General features: G+C 52.1%; 1 protein-coding gene across 1 annotated transcript in view; it reads right to left on the bottom strand.

The window, feature by feature from the left end:
- ASH1L (ASH1 like histone lysine methyltransferase) overlaps positions 1 to 18771 on the bottom strand; it is a 58806-nt gene that overhangs the window by 25243 nt on the left and 14792 nt on the right. The window contains 6 exon segments of the mRNA XM_087943666.1: positions 2461 to 2581; positions 2584 to 2678; positions 3388 to 3563; positions 3565 to 4103; positions 5549 to 5650; positions 11481 to 16305. Coding sequence (XP_087799792.1) covers positions 2461 to 2581; positions 2584 to 2678; positions 3388 to 3563; positions 3565 to 4103; positions 5549 to 5650; positions 11481 to 16305 — 5858 coding nt within the window.

Genomic DNA, 18771 nt, shown 5'->3' with positions numbered 1-18771 from the left:
TCTGTCTGTCTGTCTGTCTGAGAAAGAGAAATATTTCACTTTTATATATCTATATATTTGATGGTCCGTATTTCACGAGCTTTCGTAAACTGAGCCCAGATGTCCCTACGGAGAATGTCTCTTCTTAACAAAGAGGTGTCTGGTCATTAAAAGGTTCTTGAAAATGCAAGACAGACAATGTTTGTTCAGAGGCTATTAAAATTTTTTGACAAGCATTAAGGTTTTGCCAATGTAATATCCTGCAGCAGAGTCCACACGGCACACAACCAGGTCAATTCAAAAAATCGTTATCGCCTCTGCCAGCATTAATCCAGCATCTTTGATGGTGTCAAGTCTGCAGGCTGAATCCACAATAAAGTATAATTTCAAAGGAAGAAGAACCCCTGCGGTCTGCTCTCTTCCCAGAGCCCATTCACAAGGAATGGTGCAATGAATTGTACTGTCACTAGAGGGCATGTTGCCCCAGCAACAATTATGGGCACGCACACCCCTCTGAGTGTGTTGTGTACAACTACAACTAGTAGCTACTGCTGGTAGGGCCAAGAACTGCATTGCGCTTAACTGGGGCGGTGTGTGTGTGTGTGTGTCATAGCCTACAACCATTAGCTCTATTCCCACTGGACCTCCGTTCCAGAGAAGTGCTACCTTCCTCCTTCTTAGGATGTAGAGGGATTGGCCCAAAGTCACCGGGCTGGCTTTGGGCCTAAAGTGGGACTAGAACTCACAGCCTTCTAGTTTCTACCAGCAGAAGAGAGTATTTGTAGCTAACTTGTGGGGTCCTTGGTGCTCCCTGAGCTGGGTTATTTTTTTTGCAGACGTTTCATGACCCAACTAGGTAAACTTCATCAGTGCTAGAAGGGAGTCGGGGTTACATTATATATAAACAGACCAAATCCCGCTTCCTCATAGCACTGATGTGGTTACCTAGTTGGGTCATGAAACGTCTGCAGGAAAACCACCAAGCTCAGAGAGCACTGAGGACCTCACACAGTCCCAGTTTCCAGCCTGATGTCTTAACTATTCCATCATGTCCTGCGATGTGATTTATGCCTTGTTAGCATATTATCGTATTTCTTTCCTTCACTCTGGTTTTGTTCTTTGCTGCTCACTGACCGAAGAAGTATTATTGATGGATTGCACCAAACTGGCTCTGCTACTTATAGTAAACAGGCTTTTAATGGGTCGTGCCACATGCCACCCTTTTAAACCGAAGCAACCTTGAGAAGTCTACCGGTGGCCAGAACCACACAACTGCTGTGTGTCCCCTGCCCCTACCCGTCAAGAAAAAACTCCAAGCCTGGGTGATAAAGCCACCCTCTATCCAGGGAGAAATGCCACACAGAGGGTTTTGTGTGTTGTTTCATAGGGAGGAAGGGGAAAAAAAAACAACAACCCAGAAACTCTGCTTTTAACTTGGTTAACTTTGCGGTACGTGGAGCCCCGCCCTCTATGGAAAACCACATTGCTGCCAAGGAGAGAGGCCACATGACAAACTTCTTCCTCGCTCAGGGGAATTTATAAATATATATATATATGTGTGTGTGTGTGTGTGTGTGTGTGTGTGTGTGTGTGGAGGAAACAGTCCTGAAAATAAATGGCTTTTCTGGGGCACTTTTCGGATCTATCCCTGAAAGCCAAGAGGCGCGGAGGGGAGGGCCCGATAAAATCAAATAGGAAACACGGATGAGTCATGTGTCTTGTGAGCGGAGTATTCTTTAACTTGGACGCAACTCAGGAATTTTGTCTGTGTGGGTTCCAGAGAAGACGGCAAGTTGAGTCCAACCGCACTGAGCGTGTCTACACTTGAGGTTCCCCCTGGGCTAAGAGGGTTTGGAAAGAGGGAAAGAGAGAGAGAGAGGAGAGAGGGAGGCAGGGAGGGAAAGAAGAAAGAAAAAAAGAAGAGGGCAAGAGAGAGGGGAAAGAGGAAGAGAGAGAAAAAGAGGGGAGGGAAGAAAAGAAGGAAGAGAGAAAGGATAAAAAGCAGAAGGCGAGAGAGAAGGAAGGAAGGAAGGAAGGAAGGAAGGAAGGAAGGAAGGAAGGAAGGAAGGAAGGAAGGAAGGAAGGAAGGAAGGAAGAAAGGAAGGAAGAAAAGAAAAGGTAGAGAAAGAAGGGGAAAGTGAAAGAAAGAGGCAAGAAAAAGGAGAGAAAGAGAAAGAAGGGGAAAGAGAGGGAAAGAGAAAGAAAGAAAAGAGAGTAGGAAGGAGGGAAGGAAGGAAAAGGAAAGAGAAAGATAAAAAGAATGAAGAGAAAGAGGAAAAGAAAGAAAGAAAGAAAGAAAGAAAGAAAGAAAGAAAGAAAGAAAGAAAGAAAGAAAGAAAGAAAGAAAGAAAGACACAGACAGACTACATCCCAAGCGAACTCCAAACTGGCTGGAGCGAAGGGTCGCTAAGTGAGGACTACCTGCCTTGGCCAATAACAACCCAGCCAGAGAAAAGTGAGGCTCCAGTCGCTCCGACTTACTCGCTGGTCTTGTAGACGTCCGAGTAGAGGCCGGCCTTCTGGTACTTCTTTTTCGGAGGACGGGCCGCCTTCTTCTCGCTGGACGACGACGGGGCTGGCAGCCCTTCGACTTTCTCCGGGGCTTCCCAGCAGCCTCCGAGGGGGAGGAGGGGGGGAGGGGAGGGGGAGGAGGGGGAGGAGGAGGGGGAGGAAGAGGGTCAGGCGCGGCTTCTGAAAAGCTGGAAGGAGAAATTTGGGGTTGAGTCCGTGGGCTGGACATGAGCCCCTGGCAGCCACCCGTTGGGGTGTGTGTGTGTGTCTACAATCCACCCGCTCGAGAAAGCCGCCCACCCATCACAAAGGAAGCCCAATCAGCAGGAGTCAAGCTGTTGCACAGGTCGCCTCGACTTACAACAGTTCATTCAGTGACCAAAAGTTACGACGCCATGGGAGGGGAGGGGGAAGCGACTTACGGCCCGTTTTTCACCCTTACAAAAGCCACACCATCCCTGCGCTCAGGGGTGTGTGTGTCTGTGTCGAAATCCGGATGCTTGCCTGCCGACTCGAATTTGTGACGGTTCCCGGAGAGTCACGGGATAAAAATCTGGCGACTTTCTTATACAGCCGAGTCAATTGTGTGTGTGTGGGGGGAGGCGGGAAAGCCAGGTTCGCTGAACCACCGTCTGACTAACTGCCTGCAGTGGTTCCCTTAGCGACGGCGGCAAGAAAGGTCGCAAAACGAGACCGAATCCTTTTGGCAAACCTTTCGCTTAGCAGCAGAGATTTTTGGGGGTTCGTTAAGGCGAGGGCTACCTCTTATTTCCCCTTGGGAAGGGACCCGTCTATTGCCTCGGCCACTGGATAGGACGCTGGGGCTCACGATCATGAGGACTAGGGCCTTGGTGGTTGTTGTTGTTGTTCCTCCTCCTCCAAATCCGAAGGGCTCACCTTTTAGGGCTCTCTTGCTCCTCGGCGGCGAGCGGCTTCTGCTTCTTCCTAATCTGCTCTTCTTCCAGCCACCGCTTCCGCTTCGACCCTTTCTCGTTCACGCCCTGCACCACCGACTCGATGGCGTCGGTGACGGTGTCGGGACCGTGGTGGAGGAGACAGACGGGCTCCCTTGATGCCGCTGAGCTCGGGGCCGATGAACCGGCTGGCCTGGATCCCGTGGGAGGAGACCACGGCCGGCGCGGAGGGGTACTTCCTGGGCCTCCCTGGCCGGCGCTTCACAAAATTATTGCCGGTCCGCGATTGTCTTTGGAGCTTCTTGGCCTTGAGGATCTTGTTGACGTGGTCCAGGTTCTTCTTGGTGGCCAAGATCTTGTCGTAACTGCACATCCGGCGGGTCTGGCTCTGCATGGCTTCCACCATGCCCCTCTTGAAGTGGTGGTGAGGGGAGCAGCCGCTCGACAAGTGGCCCGAGAGGAGGGAGAGGCTGTCGCCGCCGGAGGGATTCCCGGGGAGCAAGTGGTCGCACGGTTTCTCCTGGCCGGGGCTCCGACTGGGGCTGTCCGAGGGCAGGGTGGGGCCGCTGGACAGGACGGACTCCAGGGCCTTGTCCAGGTCTCCCTGGCTCTCGTGGTGAGCCAGGCGCTGCAGGAGGTGGTCAGAGGGATCTTCCAAGGAGGAGCCAATTCTGGAACCGCGCGACGGGATCCCGACGACTGGAAAGAGAAAGGGACTCGGGTAAGGGACGGTTTCGTTCGGGGTTTTAAGCCACGGCTTTTCCTGGGCACGAGAGGGCAAAACTTTGCCGTGGCTCTCCCTGTTAGTAGCCAAACTGTATAAACGGCCTCGAGGCGAGGCAGGTGGCGTACAAGTCAAATGAATGAATGAACAAAACGATACCCTCTGCAAAACTTTGGCTACAAGACTTAGCAGAATAACAGAGTTGGAAGGCACCTTAGAGGTCTTCTAGTCCAACCCACTGTCAGGCAGGTGACCCTATACCAAGGGTCTTCAAACGTGGCAAATTTAAGACTTGTGGACTTCAAACTCCCAGAATTCCTGAGCTAACACGACTGGAGGAGGAGGAATTCTGGAGGAGTTGGAAGTCGACAAGTCTTAAAGCTGTCCAGTTTGAAGACCCCTGACCTATACCATAGTGCACAAATGGTTGCCCAGTCTCTTCTTAAAAACTTCCAGAAGGAAGGAGGGAGGGAGGGAGGAAGGGAGGGAAGGAAGGAAGGAAAAAAGAATAGCAGAATAAGAATAATAGAGTGGGAAGGGACGTTGGAGGTCATCTAGTTCAACCCCTGGTCAAGCAAGAGACCGTACACCATTCCGGGCAAATGGCTGTGCGTTCTCTTCCAAAACATCTCCAGTGATGTTACACCTACAATTCCCAGAAGGAAGCTGTCCTTTTCCAAAGCCTCCTTCGCCAGGTGACAATCAAGAAGCCACGAGGGAGCCAGGTGGGCTTACCTGGAGAAAGCCTTGCACAAGGGTAACTGGGGGGAAAAAACAAAACCCTTGCTGGCTTGTACTCAACACCAGAATAGAGGTGATTAGCTCAATGACTGGCAGGGGGGGAAAAAAGGCCATAAAACTGGGTTGGTCACGTGACCAACCTGTTTCACAATCATCACGTAAGGGGGTAGGTTCCATTACGGTCGTAACTCTAGGACTACCTGGACCTCTAACCCAGCGTTGGCTTTAAGATGGGCGGACTTCAACTCTCAGATGGCTAGGGAATTCTGGGAGTGGAAGTCCGCCCATCTTAAAGCATGCAGACTGAGGGATTCCAGACTGAGGGATTCTGGGAGTGGAAGTCCGCCCATCTTAAAGCATGCAGACTGGGGATTCTGGGAGTGGAAGTCCGCCCATCTTAAAGCATGCAGACTGGGGGATTCTGGGAGTGGAAGTCCGCCCATCTTAAAGCATGCAGACTGGGGGATTCTGGGAGTGGAAGTCCGCCCATCTTAAAGCCTGCAGACTGAGGGATTCTGGGAGTGGAAGTCCGCCCATCTTAAAGCCTGCAGACTGGGGATTCTGGGAGTGGAAGTCCCTGTCATATATTGTTGAGGCTGAACAACGCTGGCTTACAGTCCCAGGTCTGTGACACCTGAAGGGCTCCCTACACCTACCTTAGAGAAGTCACCTGACCCACCTGTGGAAGACGTGCTCTCGGAGGAAGACCTCTTCCTGGAAGGACTGCAACTGGTGCCCTCCCCTGATCTCTGCGAGAGCTTCTCCTGACCTGGAAGGGTGCCTGGCGAAGGTAAATCAAGACAGGTCAGAAAAAGGGGAGAGAGAAAAAGGGGAAGGTAGAGAGAGACACAAGATTCCAAACCACCGTCCCCCTCTGCAGTTTCCACAAGAGGCCCATGGGAGACGGCGCCTGAAGGCAGAGACAAGGATTGGATTTTACCCAGATTCTGATGGTCGCTGGGCCAGAGCTTGAGGGGGTTTAACCAAAGGAACCTAAAGGAGGGCCAGCTTTGAGGGGCATTGTCCTCGGTGGCTCCTCTTGACCGAGCAGCTGGGTCAAGAGCGAAGCACGGCCCGAGGAGTGGGGAAAGCTTCACCCCTAAAGCTGAAGAAGACCTTCTGGATGAGAAGAAGCTTCTTGGATGAAAAGCAAAACACCTTCAAAGAAAAAAAATTATACAGAAAGTCCAGCTGCCTCTTGAGACCAAAAAAAAAAAAAAAAGCCCCTTTGGGACAACCAGGAGGGCTGAGCACCTCCAGAGACTTCGCCCTAAAACAACAACGAACCTCACAACGTGCCACAAAACCCCTCAGGACCTTAGAGATCTTCCAGGCTGCTCTTCAGAGCTTCAAGGTTGGGGACCCCTGGCTTCATTGATCCCCCGAGGGAGCTGAGGGCGCCCTGGTGTCCTTCTCAAACGCTCCGGACCCTTGGCCCGAGCGTTCCTGCGGGGAGCGCCAGATGGCTGGTAAGCCTCCCTCGGGGAAGATGAAAAGACCAGGTGCCTTCGTTACCCAGCTGGCTGGCCGTTGGAGGGTCGTGTGTGTGTGTGTGTGTGTGTGTGTGTGTGAAAAGCTTGGCAGCAGGCCAAAGGAGGCTGCGCACTGGTGTCACCTCTACAGGCAGGTAATAAGCGCGGGCAACCGCACTCTCCCTAACCCTCCCCAAGACTGCTGTGAGCAAGTCAACCGTGTGACTCATTGAACGACGGCGGCGATCCGCTTAACGGACGCGGCAAGGAAAGCTGTTAAAAACGGGGGCAGGACTGGCTCCAGGGATCTCTCCCTTGGCGCCACGCCGACGTGGAGCTCGACGGCGGGGTCCGTCACTGGAGGACGATCTGTGGACGTGCGCGGAGTTGAGCAATTTGAACCTTCGTTCCAGCCGTTTGCCAACCTGGGTCTCAACATCTGGCGGGCGAGCCCCAGTAATAGAAGAGGCAGCCACTGTTCCTGCTTGGACGCCTGCCCCGCTCCGCTCCCTTCGCCTGGACGCTGGTGGGGTGGGTTGGTGGTGGTGGGGGCTTTGGTGGCGAGGAGAATCTATTTTTAATTATTGTATTTCTGCACCGAAGGGACGGGCGGGTGGGTGAGGTTTTGGGGACAGCTGCAGCCCCCTTTTTCCCCCCTCTCAGGCATGTTTGTGCCATACCTGTCCTGTTATCTGAGATGAGTCATGCAGGGCTGGAGAAAAAGAAAAAAAAAGGGCCTGCCAGGATGAACAAACCGTGCAGAAGAGGAAAGATGGGAGAATAAAGGCTCCCTTGATGTGAGGGGACTTATTTTGGCTAGGAAATATGAGATCAGCCCAGGCTCTGGATGGACGAATCAAAAGATGGCTGCAACCAGAACACGAAGCAAGTCCTTCTGTCCTTCCTTCCCCTCTAATCCTTCTTTCTTTTCCTCCCCTCCCCTCTAATCTCTCCTTCCTCCAATCCTTCCTCCAATCCTTCCTTCCTTCCTTTTAACCCTTCCTTCTTTCCCTCTCTCATTCCATCCTTCTTTCCTCCCCTCCCCTCTAACCCTTCCTTCCTCCCTCCTTTCCCTCTAATTCTTCCTTTCCTTCCTTCTCTTCCTTTTCTCCTTTTTTTTCTTTTCTTTCTCCCTTTCTCTTTTTCCCCCCTTTCTTTTTTGATGTGAATGTGCGCACCTTTGCAGACCTTTTAGAATCGATTATGACTTTGTCACTGGGGAAAGGAAGAGGCCGGAAATCTGGAAGAAGGCAGGAGATTTGGCTTCGTTCTGCTGGGATAAAAGGGTCGATTGCCCAGGGATGGGCGATCAACGGCCGACGGGAAGTCCAGTCACCATCCACCAGTTCCCCAGATTGGCCAGGGACACAGGCTTGGCCACCTAATAGGCCATTTCTTGCATTCTTGACTTGAAACATCCCAAACTGAGGTTGCCGGTGGCAAGGAATTATAGACGCTGAGCCAGGTTGGTTAGTGGTGAAGGTGCTGGCTTAGAAATCAGGCGACCGGGAGTTCTAGTCCTGCCTCGGTGTGAAAGTTGACTGGGTGACTTTGGGTCAATCACCAGGGGCAGCGAGTTCTAGTCCCGTCTTAGCCACGAAAGCCAGCTAGGTGACTGTGGGCCAATCACTACTAGGAGACGGCGAGTTCTAGTCTCATCTTAGACATTAAAGCTACCTGGGTGATTTTTGGGCCCATCACCAGGAGACGGTGAGTTCTAGTCCTGCCTTAAGGCATGAAAGCTCGTTGGGTGATTTTGGGCCAGCCCTTCCCAACCCACCTCACACCTTGTCGTGGGGAAAACAGGAGGAGGAAGATGCGCTAGCTCAGTGATCCCCAACCTTTTTTATGGCGCGGCCCGGTACCGGCATCAGCTGGGCGCTGCCATCTTGTTTTGATGAAAAAGTGCTTCCGGTGAGCTTTCTACCCGGAAAAGCTCACCGGAAGCACTTTTTCATCAAAACAAGATGGTGGCGCCCAGCAAACCAGCGGCCCGGTAGGACTTGTTCCACGGACCGGTACCGGTCCGTGGACCGGTGGTTGGGGACCCCTGCGCTAGCTGATGTCCCGCTGCCCCGAGTAGACTTAATAAAGCGGGATAAATATCTCGTGAACAGAAAGGAGGAGTTGGCGGCTCCAGAGGGGAGGCTTTTAACTGGCCTGGAGAAGTGGCACGGGAAGGGAAGGGATAAAATGGCAGGGCGAAAGAACAGATGGTTCCAATTGCTTTGGGGAGGGCGGGGGGGAGGAAGGCAAGAGAGGACAGCTTTACCGAAAGGCGATCCATTTTCCTCTGACTCACCCTTTAAATGCGCCAGTACGAGAGGTGGTGATTCAGAGACGGCACTCTATGGGCCCGGAGGAGGCCTGGAGCGCACACATGTCTCTGTTTTCTTTCTAATTAGGGCTGTTTCTCATAAAATCCGCTCACTCACGCTAATGGAATTCCGCAGGAAATTCCCAGGACTCTAACTAACCAAGGCAACCTGTTTTCTCTCCCCGCACCCTTTTTCCTTTTTTTTTACTTTATCATTTAACCCATTGGGGATATTCACCCTCCGCAAACACCAGCATAGGGGTGAGTGGATGTGGATGTGAGCGTGGGAGGTATTTAATTTATTTGCACAGCCGTCCTCCATGCACGAGCCTGGATATAGGCACGAGGAGGATAAACGAAGGCTGCAAGCAAGTAAGGCTGGCTGGGTTTCCGTTGTTTTTTTTTCTTTCCAAAGGCATCATCTGGCCAATTCCACAGAGGTGGCTGTCTCCAGACTGCTCCACCAAGGAGAAAACAAGGGAAAGGAAAGAGCCAGCAGCTTAAGCGGGAATGCAGAGATTTATGACAACATCCAGGCATCGCTGTGAAAAGTTATGTGCCCCGATAAATCTGGTTGGCCTCTTCCTAATGGAAGCATGAGCAAAAGGGGTCAGAAAGAGACCCGTGGGACTGATTGTCAGACCCACCATGGCTCCAGCGGCCAAATGGCCTGCATTTAAAATAGCAACAATAATAATAACAATAACAACTGTGATATCTGGCATGCTGTGTTCTAAATGAGGATCCGTCTGACTTTTGAATCGTCGGCTTGGAAAACCGAAGCGTGCAAATTTATTGATATCACTGTATCAGAAGACGCCAAGAAAAAAGAACTAGGCAAAAAAAATGTATCACAAAATATCATGACCTGGCTATCGAAATTACGCGATTATGGATGAAACATGTGACAGGGATACCCACTGTCATCGGGTCACTTGGTACCACGTCCAAGAATTTTTGCAAAAATGCATCAAGAAGCTGCAGCTTCCTGCTGTAGCGCCAGCGGAGCTGCGAAAAACTGCGCTATTCGGAACAGCGTACATTTTAAGAAGATACTTGGGATGCTGACAGCAAACCGTATCAACCATCAGCCTCAGTCAACGGTATTTGTGATACATTTTTAAATGTTAAGTTGAGTGAGTTTCATACTTAATGAATAATAACAACAATAATAACGACAATAATAATAATAATACTGTTGACTAAAGTTGCTCAGCCTGCCAAACCAGAAAGTTCTCTGGAAAAGAACCAGCAAAGGAGGAATGATAGATTGCAAAGCTGAATGAATCAACTGCCAAGGAAACTGAGTCAATTTTTTTTTTGTTAAGGTGCCATTAAAACGCTCAGCCGTCACGATTAGATCCCCCTTAACAGCCCAGACAGGAAGTTCCCCTCCTCCTTCCACCAAACATGCCAGCACAGTGAGTGTGCCGGCACTGAGCCTTGTGGGACAGGCCCACCAAAGAAGGGGCTAGATGACCGACCACCAATCTTGTATGCCAGGGCAAAGAGCAACGCAGATGATTAGGGGACTGGGGGAGGGGGGGGGCTAAAACGTATCAAAAATGGTTGCAGGAATTGGGGAGGAGGACTGGGGGGACATGATAGCCGTGCTCCAATATCTGAGGGGCTGCCCCAAAGAAGAGGGTGTGTGTGTGTGTGTGTCAATCTGTTCACCAAAGCACCCAAGGGCAGGACAAAGAAACTAATCAAGGAGAGAAGGTTGAATTAAAGGGAATTTTGGTGAGAACGACTGGCCTCCAGAAGTTGTGGGTGCTCCAACACTGGAGGTTTTGAAGAAGAGATTGGACAACCATTTATCTGGAATGTTGTGGAATCTCCTGCTTGAGCAGGGGCCCTTCCTTTCTTCCCTTCCTTTCTTTCCCTTCCCTTCCCTTCTCCTTCCTTCCCTTTCTTTCCTTCCCTTTCTTTCCTTTCCTTCCCCTTCCTTCCCTTCCCTTCTCCTTCCTTCCCTTTCTTTCCTTCCCTTTCTTTCCTTCCCTTCTCCTTCCTTCCCTTCCCCTTCCTTCCCTTTCCTTCTCCTTCCTTCCCTTTCTTTCCTTTCCTTCCCTTCCCTTTCTTCCCTTCCTTCCCTTTCTTTCCTTCCCTTCTCCTTCCTTCTCTTTCTTTTCCTTCCCTTCTCCTTCCTTCCCTTCCCTTCCTTCCCTTTCCTTCTCCTTCCTTTCCTTCTCCTTCCTTCCCTTCCCCTTCCTTCCCTTTCTTTCTTTCCTTCCCTTCTCCTTCCTTCCCTTTCTTTCCCTTTCTTTCTTTCCTTCCCTTTCCTTCTCCTTCCTTCCCTTTCTTTCCTTCCCTTCTCCTTCCTTCTCTTTCTTTCCTTCCCTTCTCTTTCCTTCCCTTCCCCTTCCTTCCCTTTCCTTCTCCTTCCTTTCCTTCTCCTTCCTTCCCTTTCTTCCCTTCCCTTCCCCTTCCTTCCCTTTCTTTCTTTCCTTCCCTTTCTTTCCTTCCCTTCTCCTTCCTTCCTTTCTTTCCCTTTCTTTCTTTCCTTCCCTTTCCTTCTCCTTCCTTCCCTTTCTTTCCTTCCCTTCTCCTTCCTTCCCTTTCTTTCCTTTCTTTCCTTCCCTTCTCCTTCCTTCCTCTCGCACATTCCAGTCCCTTCCAGCACTGATGAGGTTACCTAGCTTGGTCATGAAACGTCCGCAAAGAAAACCACCCAGCGCAGAGAGCACCCAGGACCCCGCAGCTCAATCCCAACCTCCCAACAATTCTGGGAAAAGCCACCTAACTCTGACAAATCCATTTATTAGAGGGTGGGTTTTATTTTAACTTCTTCAAGGCAACGGATGCGACAAGAAGCGGCTTACCTGAGAGGCCTTGCACGGCCTTCTCAATCGGGGACAAGGTCTCCTTCCGGAGGGGCCGGCCGAGCGATCCTTCTTGGGGGCTGAAAAGTCCAGAGCCCTCGGACAGTTTCTTGCGCCCGCCGGCCGAGCTTGTGGAGCGGCAGCTGCCTATTGCACTGGTAAAAAGATTGGTGTGTTCGTCGCTACTGGCCGGCTCGGAACTGGGAGTGAACCTCCCCAGCGGGAGGTTGGGAGGAGAATCGGAGCAGTCTATCTGCAGAGGGGTCTGTAATCCCAAAGTCCGGCCGCCGCTCTCGGCGGTCTCCCGCCGGGCCCACTGCTCCTCTCGTCCCAGCAGCCCCTTGGCGGGCGAGAGGTGCGGGCAAGTCAGGTGGCAGCGATGCTTCTCCTTATGCTTATACCTCTCGCCCACGGCCTCCTTGCCGAAGCGGTAGCGCTTCAGGGACTCCAAGACGGTCCGCGAAGAGCCGGCGGGCGCCAAGGCCTCGAGGGAGACCGGCGACTGCTCCGAGGAGCGGTGCTCCCGGTGCTTGTGACGGTGACGGTGTTTGTGCTCCAGCATCCAGCTGTAGGCCATTTCGGGCGGGACGCTGGGGTGGTAGGTGCTCATGGAGAGAAGGGGCGCCCGGCTGGCGGTCAGGAAAGCCTCCTGGCGCAGGAGCTTGTGTTTCTTCTTGTGGTACTTGGCCGGGTTGAGGAGCAGGTGGCCGGCATGCATGTAAGAGGGGGGAGGAAGCGGGGTGGTGAAGGAAGGGGAAGGGGGAGGAGGGTAAAGGGTAGGGGGGTAGCGTCCGTAATAGCCCAGGCCGATGGGTGCCGCCAGGGGCGAAGGGGAATAAGGCATGCCATAGGAAGGGTAGAATCCCGTACCAGAAAGGGGGAAACTGAGGCCATGCATGAAGGGCATCTCGGCCATGGCTTCCCGCATTTTGGGGGGGCGCCCCCGCTTCTTCTTCAAGTCCGGCTTGCGGATGTAGTGCAGGGGGTCCAGGGAGAAGCTGGGGTGGCTGTAGATGCTGTTGAAGTTGATACGAAAGATGGTGGGCAGCAGATCCCGGGGGATGAAATGGTGGCTGCGGTGCGTGATGCGGATCTCGCTCAGCCGGCTGATCAGCTCCTCCAGCTCGGCCAGGAAATCGGGGTCCTGCCTGCCCCGCAGCTGCGGGAACTTCTTCTTCCGCTTGCGCTTCGGCCGCTTCAGCTTGTCGTAGGCCAGGTAGTCGTGGCCGCGGCGCTTGCACTTGTGCTTGTGCTTCTCCTTCAGGCCGCCCAGGACGGCCGAGGCCTCGGGGGCCACCAGGGAGACGTGCTCGAAGGAGTGCCGCCGCTTCTTGGGCCCGCAGAATTTCTCCGCCCGGTCCGACGTGCTGTTGTTGTCGGTGCCGATGCCGCTGTCGCTGGGCACTGTCTCATCGCTGTGGGACTCGCTGATGGGTGACGGGGTGGCTTCCTTCAGGGAGCCCAGCTCGCTCATGTGGGAGGGGGAGTTGGGGAGCAGGGTAGGCGGGGAGAGCCTCCGCCTGGCCCGCGAGGCCTTGCGCATCGCCAAGGTCTGCACCACGCTCCCTTGCCGGCTGTGCAGGTGGAAACAGGGCACCGAGTTGGGCTCCACAAAGCTCATGTCGCTGCTGATTGGGCTCTGTCCTCCACTGGTGCCCGACGACTGGGAGCAAACGGGAGACGGAAGAACCTCGGGGTTGCTACCGGGGCCGGACGGGAGCAAAGGGGTGCTGGTTTGTCCCAGCATCCCTCCGCTGGTCGGTTGGCTTGATGTCTCCAGGACGGCGAAATTAGAACCGGCCGCCAGGAGGCTGTTCAAGTTAGCTTTGGGCTTCCTGCCTCGTCTTTTTCCTATGTAGATGGTTCCTTTCTTGCTCACGTTGATCTGCTGGCCCAGTTTGGTGCTGAAGGTGGCCGCCAAGCTGGAGACGCTGCCGTGGGCTTTGGACTGGACTTTCCCCTTATTGGGCTCAGCCGAGGAGGAGAGGATTTGGTTGAGGATCTTCTTCCTCTTGGGCGTCTTCATCTTGTTGATTTTCCGGATGATGGTTTTCACCAGCTGACCGTTGCTACGTTTGACTTCCTTGTGCTCAGGTTCACCTTCCTGCTCGCTGGCGCTACCGGCGCTACCGGCGCTCGAGTCTCCGTTTTCTTCGGCGTTGCTAAGCTGGCTGCCGCTGTCGAAAAAGTCCCCGCTCGGCGGCGGCAGCTGGTGGTCCATGGCGTCCTCTGTCTTGTCGGCCTTTTCGGAAGTGATGAAAGGGGCGGCAGAGAGGACGGGCGGCTTCATCTTGAGCCCTGAGCGGATCTGACGTTTGGGGCGGCCTCGCTTCTTCGGGAAAGCTTCCCCCGCCAGGCTCTGGCGGAGGGAAGGGATCTCCACTTCCGGGTGCAGGATGGGTGGTTCCTGCTCTTCCTTGGACTGTGCCAAGAAGATTTTGGAGGCGGGGATTTTCAAGGCCCGTTTGGGTGGCCCTTCCAACTGGGGCATCTCCTTGGATTTGGACTGGTTCCGTTTGGGTTTGTACATGTTGGGGAACAAGTCGTCTGACAGGCAGCCCACGGACGTCGGCACGTGGGCGCTGTAGAACTTCCCCGATTCCTTCTCCATGCTGCCCAGAAGGGAGAGCGACTGCAGGCTGCCGCTTTTGCTCAGTTTGGGCAAATGGCGCTTCAGGAAGTCGTGTTTGGCGAAGGTGGGCGGGGGTCCCGTGCTTTCAAAGAGCTTGGCCTGCTCCAGGCCGCTTCCGGACAGCGGGCCGCAAGAGACGTTTTTTAAAAGCTCGGGCCTCTCTGACTCGAGCTCTTTGGGAGACTGGCAGGTTTTCGTCCAACGGGGTTTCCTCCCTTTCCGTTTCTTTAAGGGCTTGCCCTGGGAGTCAGCACCACTGCTCCCCCTCAGGATCTCCAGGCCTTGCCTCGATTTCCCTAAGGAGCTCACGGCCCCCATCTTTAGAAAGGGCTTGTTGTTGAACAAGCTGGAGAAGCTGACCACTGATGGGGCGATGGAAGCATGGAGGTTGCTTTCACTGACCAGGCCGGCTTTCTTGCCTGGGGCAGGACCCAGTTTCGATTCCTCCGTGGAGGCCGAGTTGGGGTTGCTCGGCTCCCGAACGACCCCTTTGCTGCTCGCGTACAAGCCGGGATTCCCCAGCCTGTTCATACTGGAGCGGGCACCATCAGAGGCGGACGGCGTCTTGTTGCTCTGCTCAGACAGGCTGTCTAAGAGATCCGGCATGTGGCTTGAATGCAACGGGTTGGAAGGGACCTGAGACAGAACCACTGGGGGGCTGTGGGTTAAAGTAGCGACCGAGGCGGTTGGGGAAGGGGAAGGGAGGCCCCCCTCCCCTACGGCGCTAAATGGAGACTTGGCGGTGGAGATCTCCGAAGCGCCTCCGGCGGTCCTGAATTCAGGAGAAGTGCAATACACCGGGAGATGTTTCTCTTGCTTTGAGGACTCTGACGGGCCCTGTTCGCTGGGGGAGATCTCCTGCTGACCACAGGCCCCGTCTTTGCCTCCACTGGAAACTTGGGACGGCAACTTTTCGGGGAGGCTGTCTTTGCTCTGTCTCGCCAGGTGCTTTTCAAATGGTTTACTGCCCCCGGCCCCATCCTTCAGAAGCCCGGCAGGCATGTGGCTTTCTAGAGGGACTGAGCCGCTGCCACAACACCGCTTGTAGGGCTCCGTTGGAAGGTTGGCGGCGTCAGCTTTCAGCGCCCCTAAGTCCTTGCTGGCTAAGCCCACCAAATTGGTGCTCCCCGTCGATTTCTTCCCAGAGTCCTTCGGCGTCAGAGAGGCCATAATGCCCACCCCCATGTGTTTCTTGACAGACTCTTTCGCCATCAACCCAATTGGGGGCCCGGCTGCTGATGGCTTCTTTCCGGAGTCTTTGTTAATCAATCCGCTCGAGCTCCCAAAACTCGTCGGCTTCTTCGCCGAGTCCTTGCTGACCGATCCGACGGGGTTGTCGGACCCCAGGTGTCTCTTTGCAACATCCTTATTAAATAATCCAACCGCGCTTCCAGGTAACGGAAGCTTCTTCAGTGAGTCTTTGTGAATCAATCCGGGCGGGCTGACCATGCCGAGAGATTTTTTCCCGGGATCCCTGTTGACCAATCCGATGGGACTGCTGGTCCCCAGAAGCCTTTTCCCACAGTCTTTGCTGGCCATTCCAGACGGTGCCATGCTCGTCACAAGCAATGGTTTCTTTCCTCCTTCCTTGCTGACCGGTCCCACCGGGCAGCTAAGGATGGGTGGCCTTTTCTCATAGTCCTTGTTTGTGAGCCCGGCCATGCTTGGACAGGGCCCTGGATTTTTTTTGCTCCCGTTTTCCTTACTAATCAAACCCCCGGAACCGCCACCAGTTCCTGGGGCTTTCTTGGCAAACTCCTTGTTGCCCAAGTCGAGGCCAAGGACGCCACTTGAAATCGGTTTCTTCAGGAAGTCCTTGGTCACAGTAGCCGCCGCGGCCCCAGCCGTCAGCAGCTTCTTTCCGGAATCCTTAGCATATCCGGACACGACCGTCATGGGCGGCTTCTTCTGCTTTGGTTTGGAAGACTTGGCTGGAGGGCAGGTTGAGATCAGCTGGGCCAGTTTCTCCGATACCGTCGGGGGTCCGTTGGCCTGGGCTCGCTCTTTCAAGTCGGGATCACGGCTGCCAATGGGAGTAGAGAAGGCCGATTTCACATACTCCAGCCTGTCCGAATGCAGCGGGGAAAGCTTCTTCAAAGCTGGGCTGCTGGCTCTGTTTCTACTCTCGGCAAGCAAGCTTTCCACCGTAGCTGGGCCAGCCTCTCCGCTCTTCTTGTACAGCTTCGAGGGGTCCTGTTAAACGAAACAAAACAAAATAGTTTAAAGCATCCGCATTGTGGAGAAAAATAGACTTGTTATGAAGACCGGATAGTACGGCAGACTGGAAAATACGTCTGTCACGCTGCCGGGATTAGAATTTTTATTTTTTATTTTTTTGCAAACTGTGTTATTGACAATTCTCAATACTTGTGATATGTCAGGATAACTGGAGGCCTCACATTCCACATAGCATTCAACTATGGCTAAGGTGTTACCGATTGGGAATCTAGTGATTCCTTACTACTTTGTAGGAAAAACAAGGAAGAGGGCGTACGCCCTAAACCCTCAATCTGCAAAACTAGTTGCTGGATGGGCTATAAGGAATTTGGAAAAAGGAGATACTTGACACCCCACCACCACCACGCTTAGGTTTTCTCCTCTTTCCCAAGATCTCTTCCTATTTAAAAAAAAAAAACACACTTATAGGTCCAATTACTGACTGAAAAGGAATTCCCTCATTTATCCACATCGCTAATTAATATTTCATTCGTAGGTCCTCAAGCATGCTGGGGGATTTCCAGAACAGAAGAAAAAAAAAGAAAGACCTGACTATTTAACTGGAGACATAATTTAATGTAGGCAAGGAGGCATAATTAGGGGAGGAAAGGAAGCTGAACACACACACATACACACACACACACACACACACACGCACGCACACTTACTGGAGCTGTGCCATAAATGCTCTACAATGAGCCACCAGGCTTAATCTTACATGCTGGTAGGAAGATGAAGCAAAATGGAGCAAGTAAACTGACTAAAGAATCAGAAACTAGATAGATAGATAGATAGATAGATAGATAGATAGATAGATAGATAGATAGATAGATAGATAGATGAGAGAGAGTAGATGGATAGATGATAGACGGACCAACTGACAGACAAAAAACAGAGACAGATATATATGGCCTTCGGAATCAAAACAAGTGGCTAGCAGGGGAAGTTTGTTTTTTATTTACTCAAAGTATTTATTTCTCAAAAGCCCTTACAACAAATGATAAAGCAATCAGTTCCAACTGCAGAGAGAAAAACAGAAGCAAACAATCAGCGCAGAAACCAAAATAACGTCTTGGGGAAAGAAACACATTTTCAATAGATGCCTATCCAATGGAAGGCACCTAAAGATCTGAGGTACAGATCTTGGACTTAACAACAGTTTGTTTAGTGACCGTTCAAAGTTACAACAGCACTGAAAAAAGGGACTTATGGCTGTTTCCCCACAATTGTGGCCTTTTGCAGCATCCCCATTACCATGTGATCAGAATTCAGATGCTTGGCAACTGACTCAGACTTACGGCGGCCGCGGTGTCCTGGTGGTCGCGTGAACCCCTTTTGCGACCTTCTGACAAGCAAAGTCAACGGGGAAGCCAGGCTCGCTTAACAACCAGCGTATTAACTTAGCAACTGCAGTGATTTCCCTTAACAACTGCGGTAAGGGAGATCGTAAAATGGGGCAAAACTCACTTAACAAACATCTCGCTTAACAACAGAAGTTTTGGGCTCAACTATGGTCGTAAGCCGAGGACTAGCTGTTATTTGGAAGGTTCTGAATCTGAAGACTTTATCACAGAAAAGGACTTCCTTGTGTTAGCTACGCACCTCACTTCTAAAAAGGTAAGCAGCTCTGGAATACAAGATACAACAGTGTGATGGCCATCGCGATTTTGCTTTATTCTGATTTTCTAGAAAAGGGAAAGGATAGGAGAAAGGACAGACTCTCAGCTCAAAATGCCAAATGCAAGATCTGACTTAAAAAAAAAAAAAAACAACTTTTAAACCACACACATATTGTCTACAAAATGAGACCTCAACGGATAATCCAAACAATCATACCGACACTTCAGAAAATGTTTCAAAGGAAGAAAACCAAGCAATAAGCAAACAGGAAATAAAACAAACCGAAAAAAACCCGGTCACGCCGTGAGAACGTGCTTAGGTTAATGAACACTGATGTGGGAACCGAACCCACAACAAGAAGTGGTTTGAAGGAAAGTTTTTTTAAAAAATTAAAAAAAAAAGCCATAACAAAACAATCACTTGGGTTTTAGGTCGATCTATTGATATTTGTGGGGTTTCAAATGTGTTAATGTTTTAAAAGATGAATTACTGGGGGAGTCCAATTACTCACAGGCAGAGTCACCTGGGGAATCCCCGAGGTAGCCTAACGAAGAGAAGGATTAAGGGGTGACATGACAGCAGGGTTCTAATATTTGGGGGGCTACCCCAAAGAAGAATGGGGTGGGGGGTCAGCCTATTCCCCAAAGCACCCGAAGGCAGGACAAGAAACAGTGGGTGGAAACCAATCAAGGAGAGAAGCAACTTAGAACTAAGGAGAAACTTCCTGACAGTGAGAACAATTAACCAGTGGAACAGCTGGCCACTAGAAGGTGTGGGTGCTCCAACCCTGGAGGTTTCCAAGAAAAAAGTGCACATCCATTT

Source organism: Notechis scutatus, chromosome 14 (genome assembly GCF_049901735.1).
Source record: "Notechis scutatus isolate UNSWTSFEM ecotype Mainland chromosome 14, rNotScu1.2, whole genome shotgun sequence".
NCBI lineage: Eukaryota > Metazoa > Chordata > Lepidosauria > Squamata > Elapidae > Notechis > Notechis scutatus.
The sequence above is the reverse complement of the archived record's forward strand: the minus strand, read 5'-3'. Positions and strand labels throughout refer to the sequence as shown.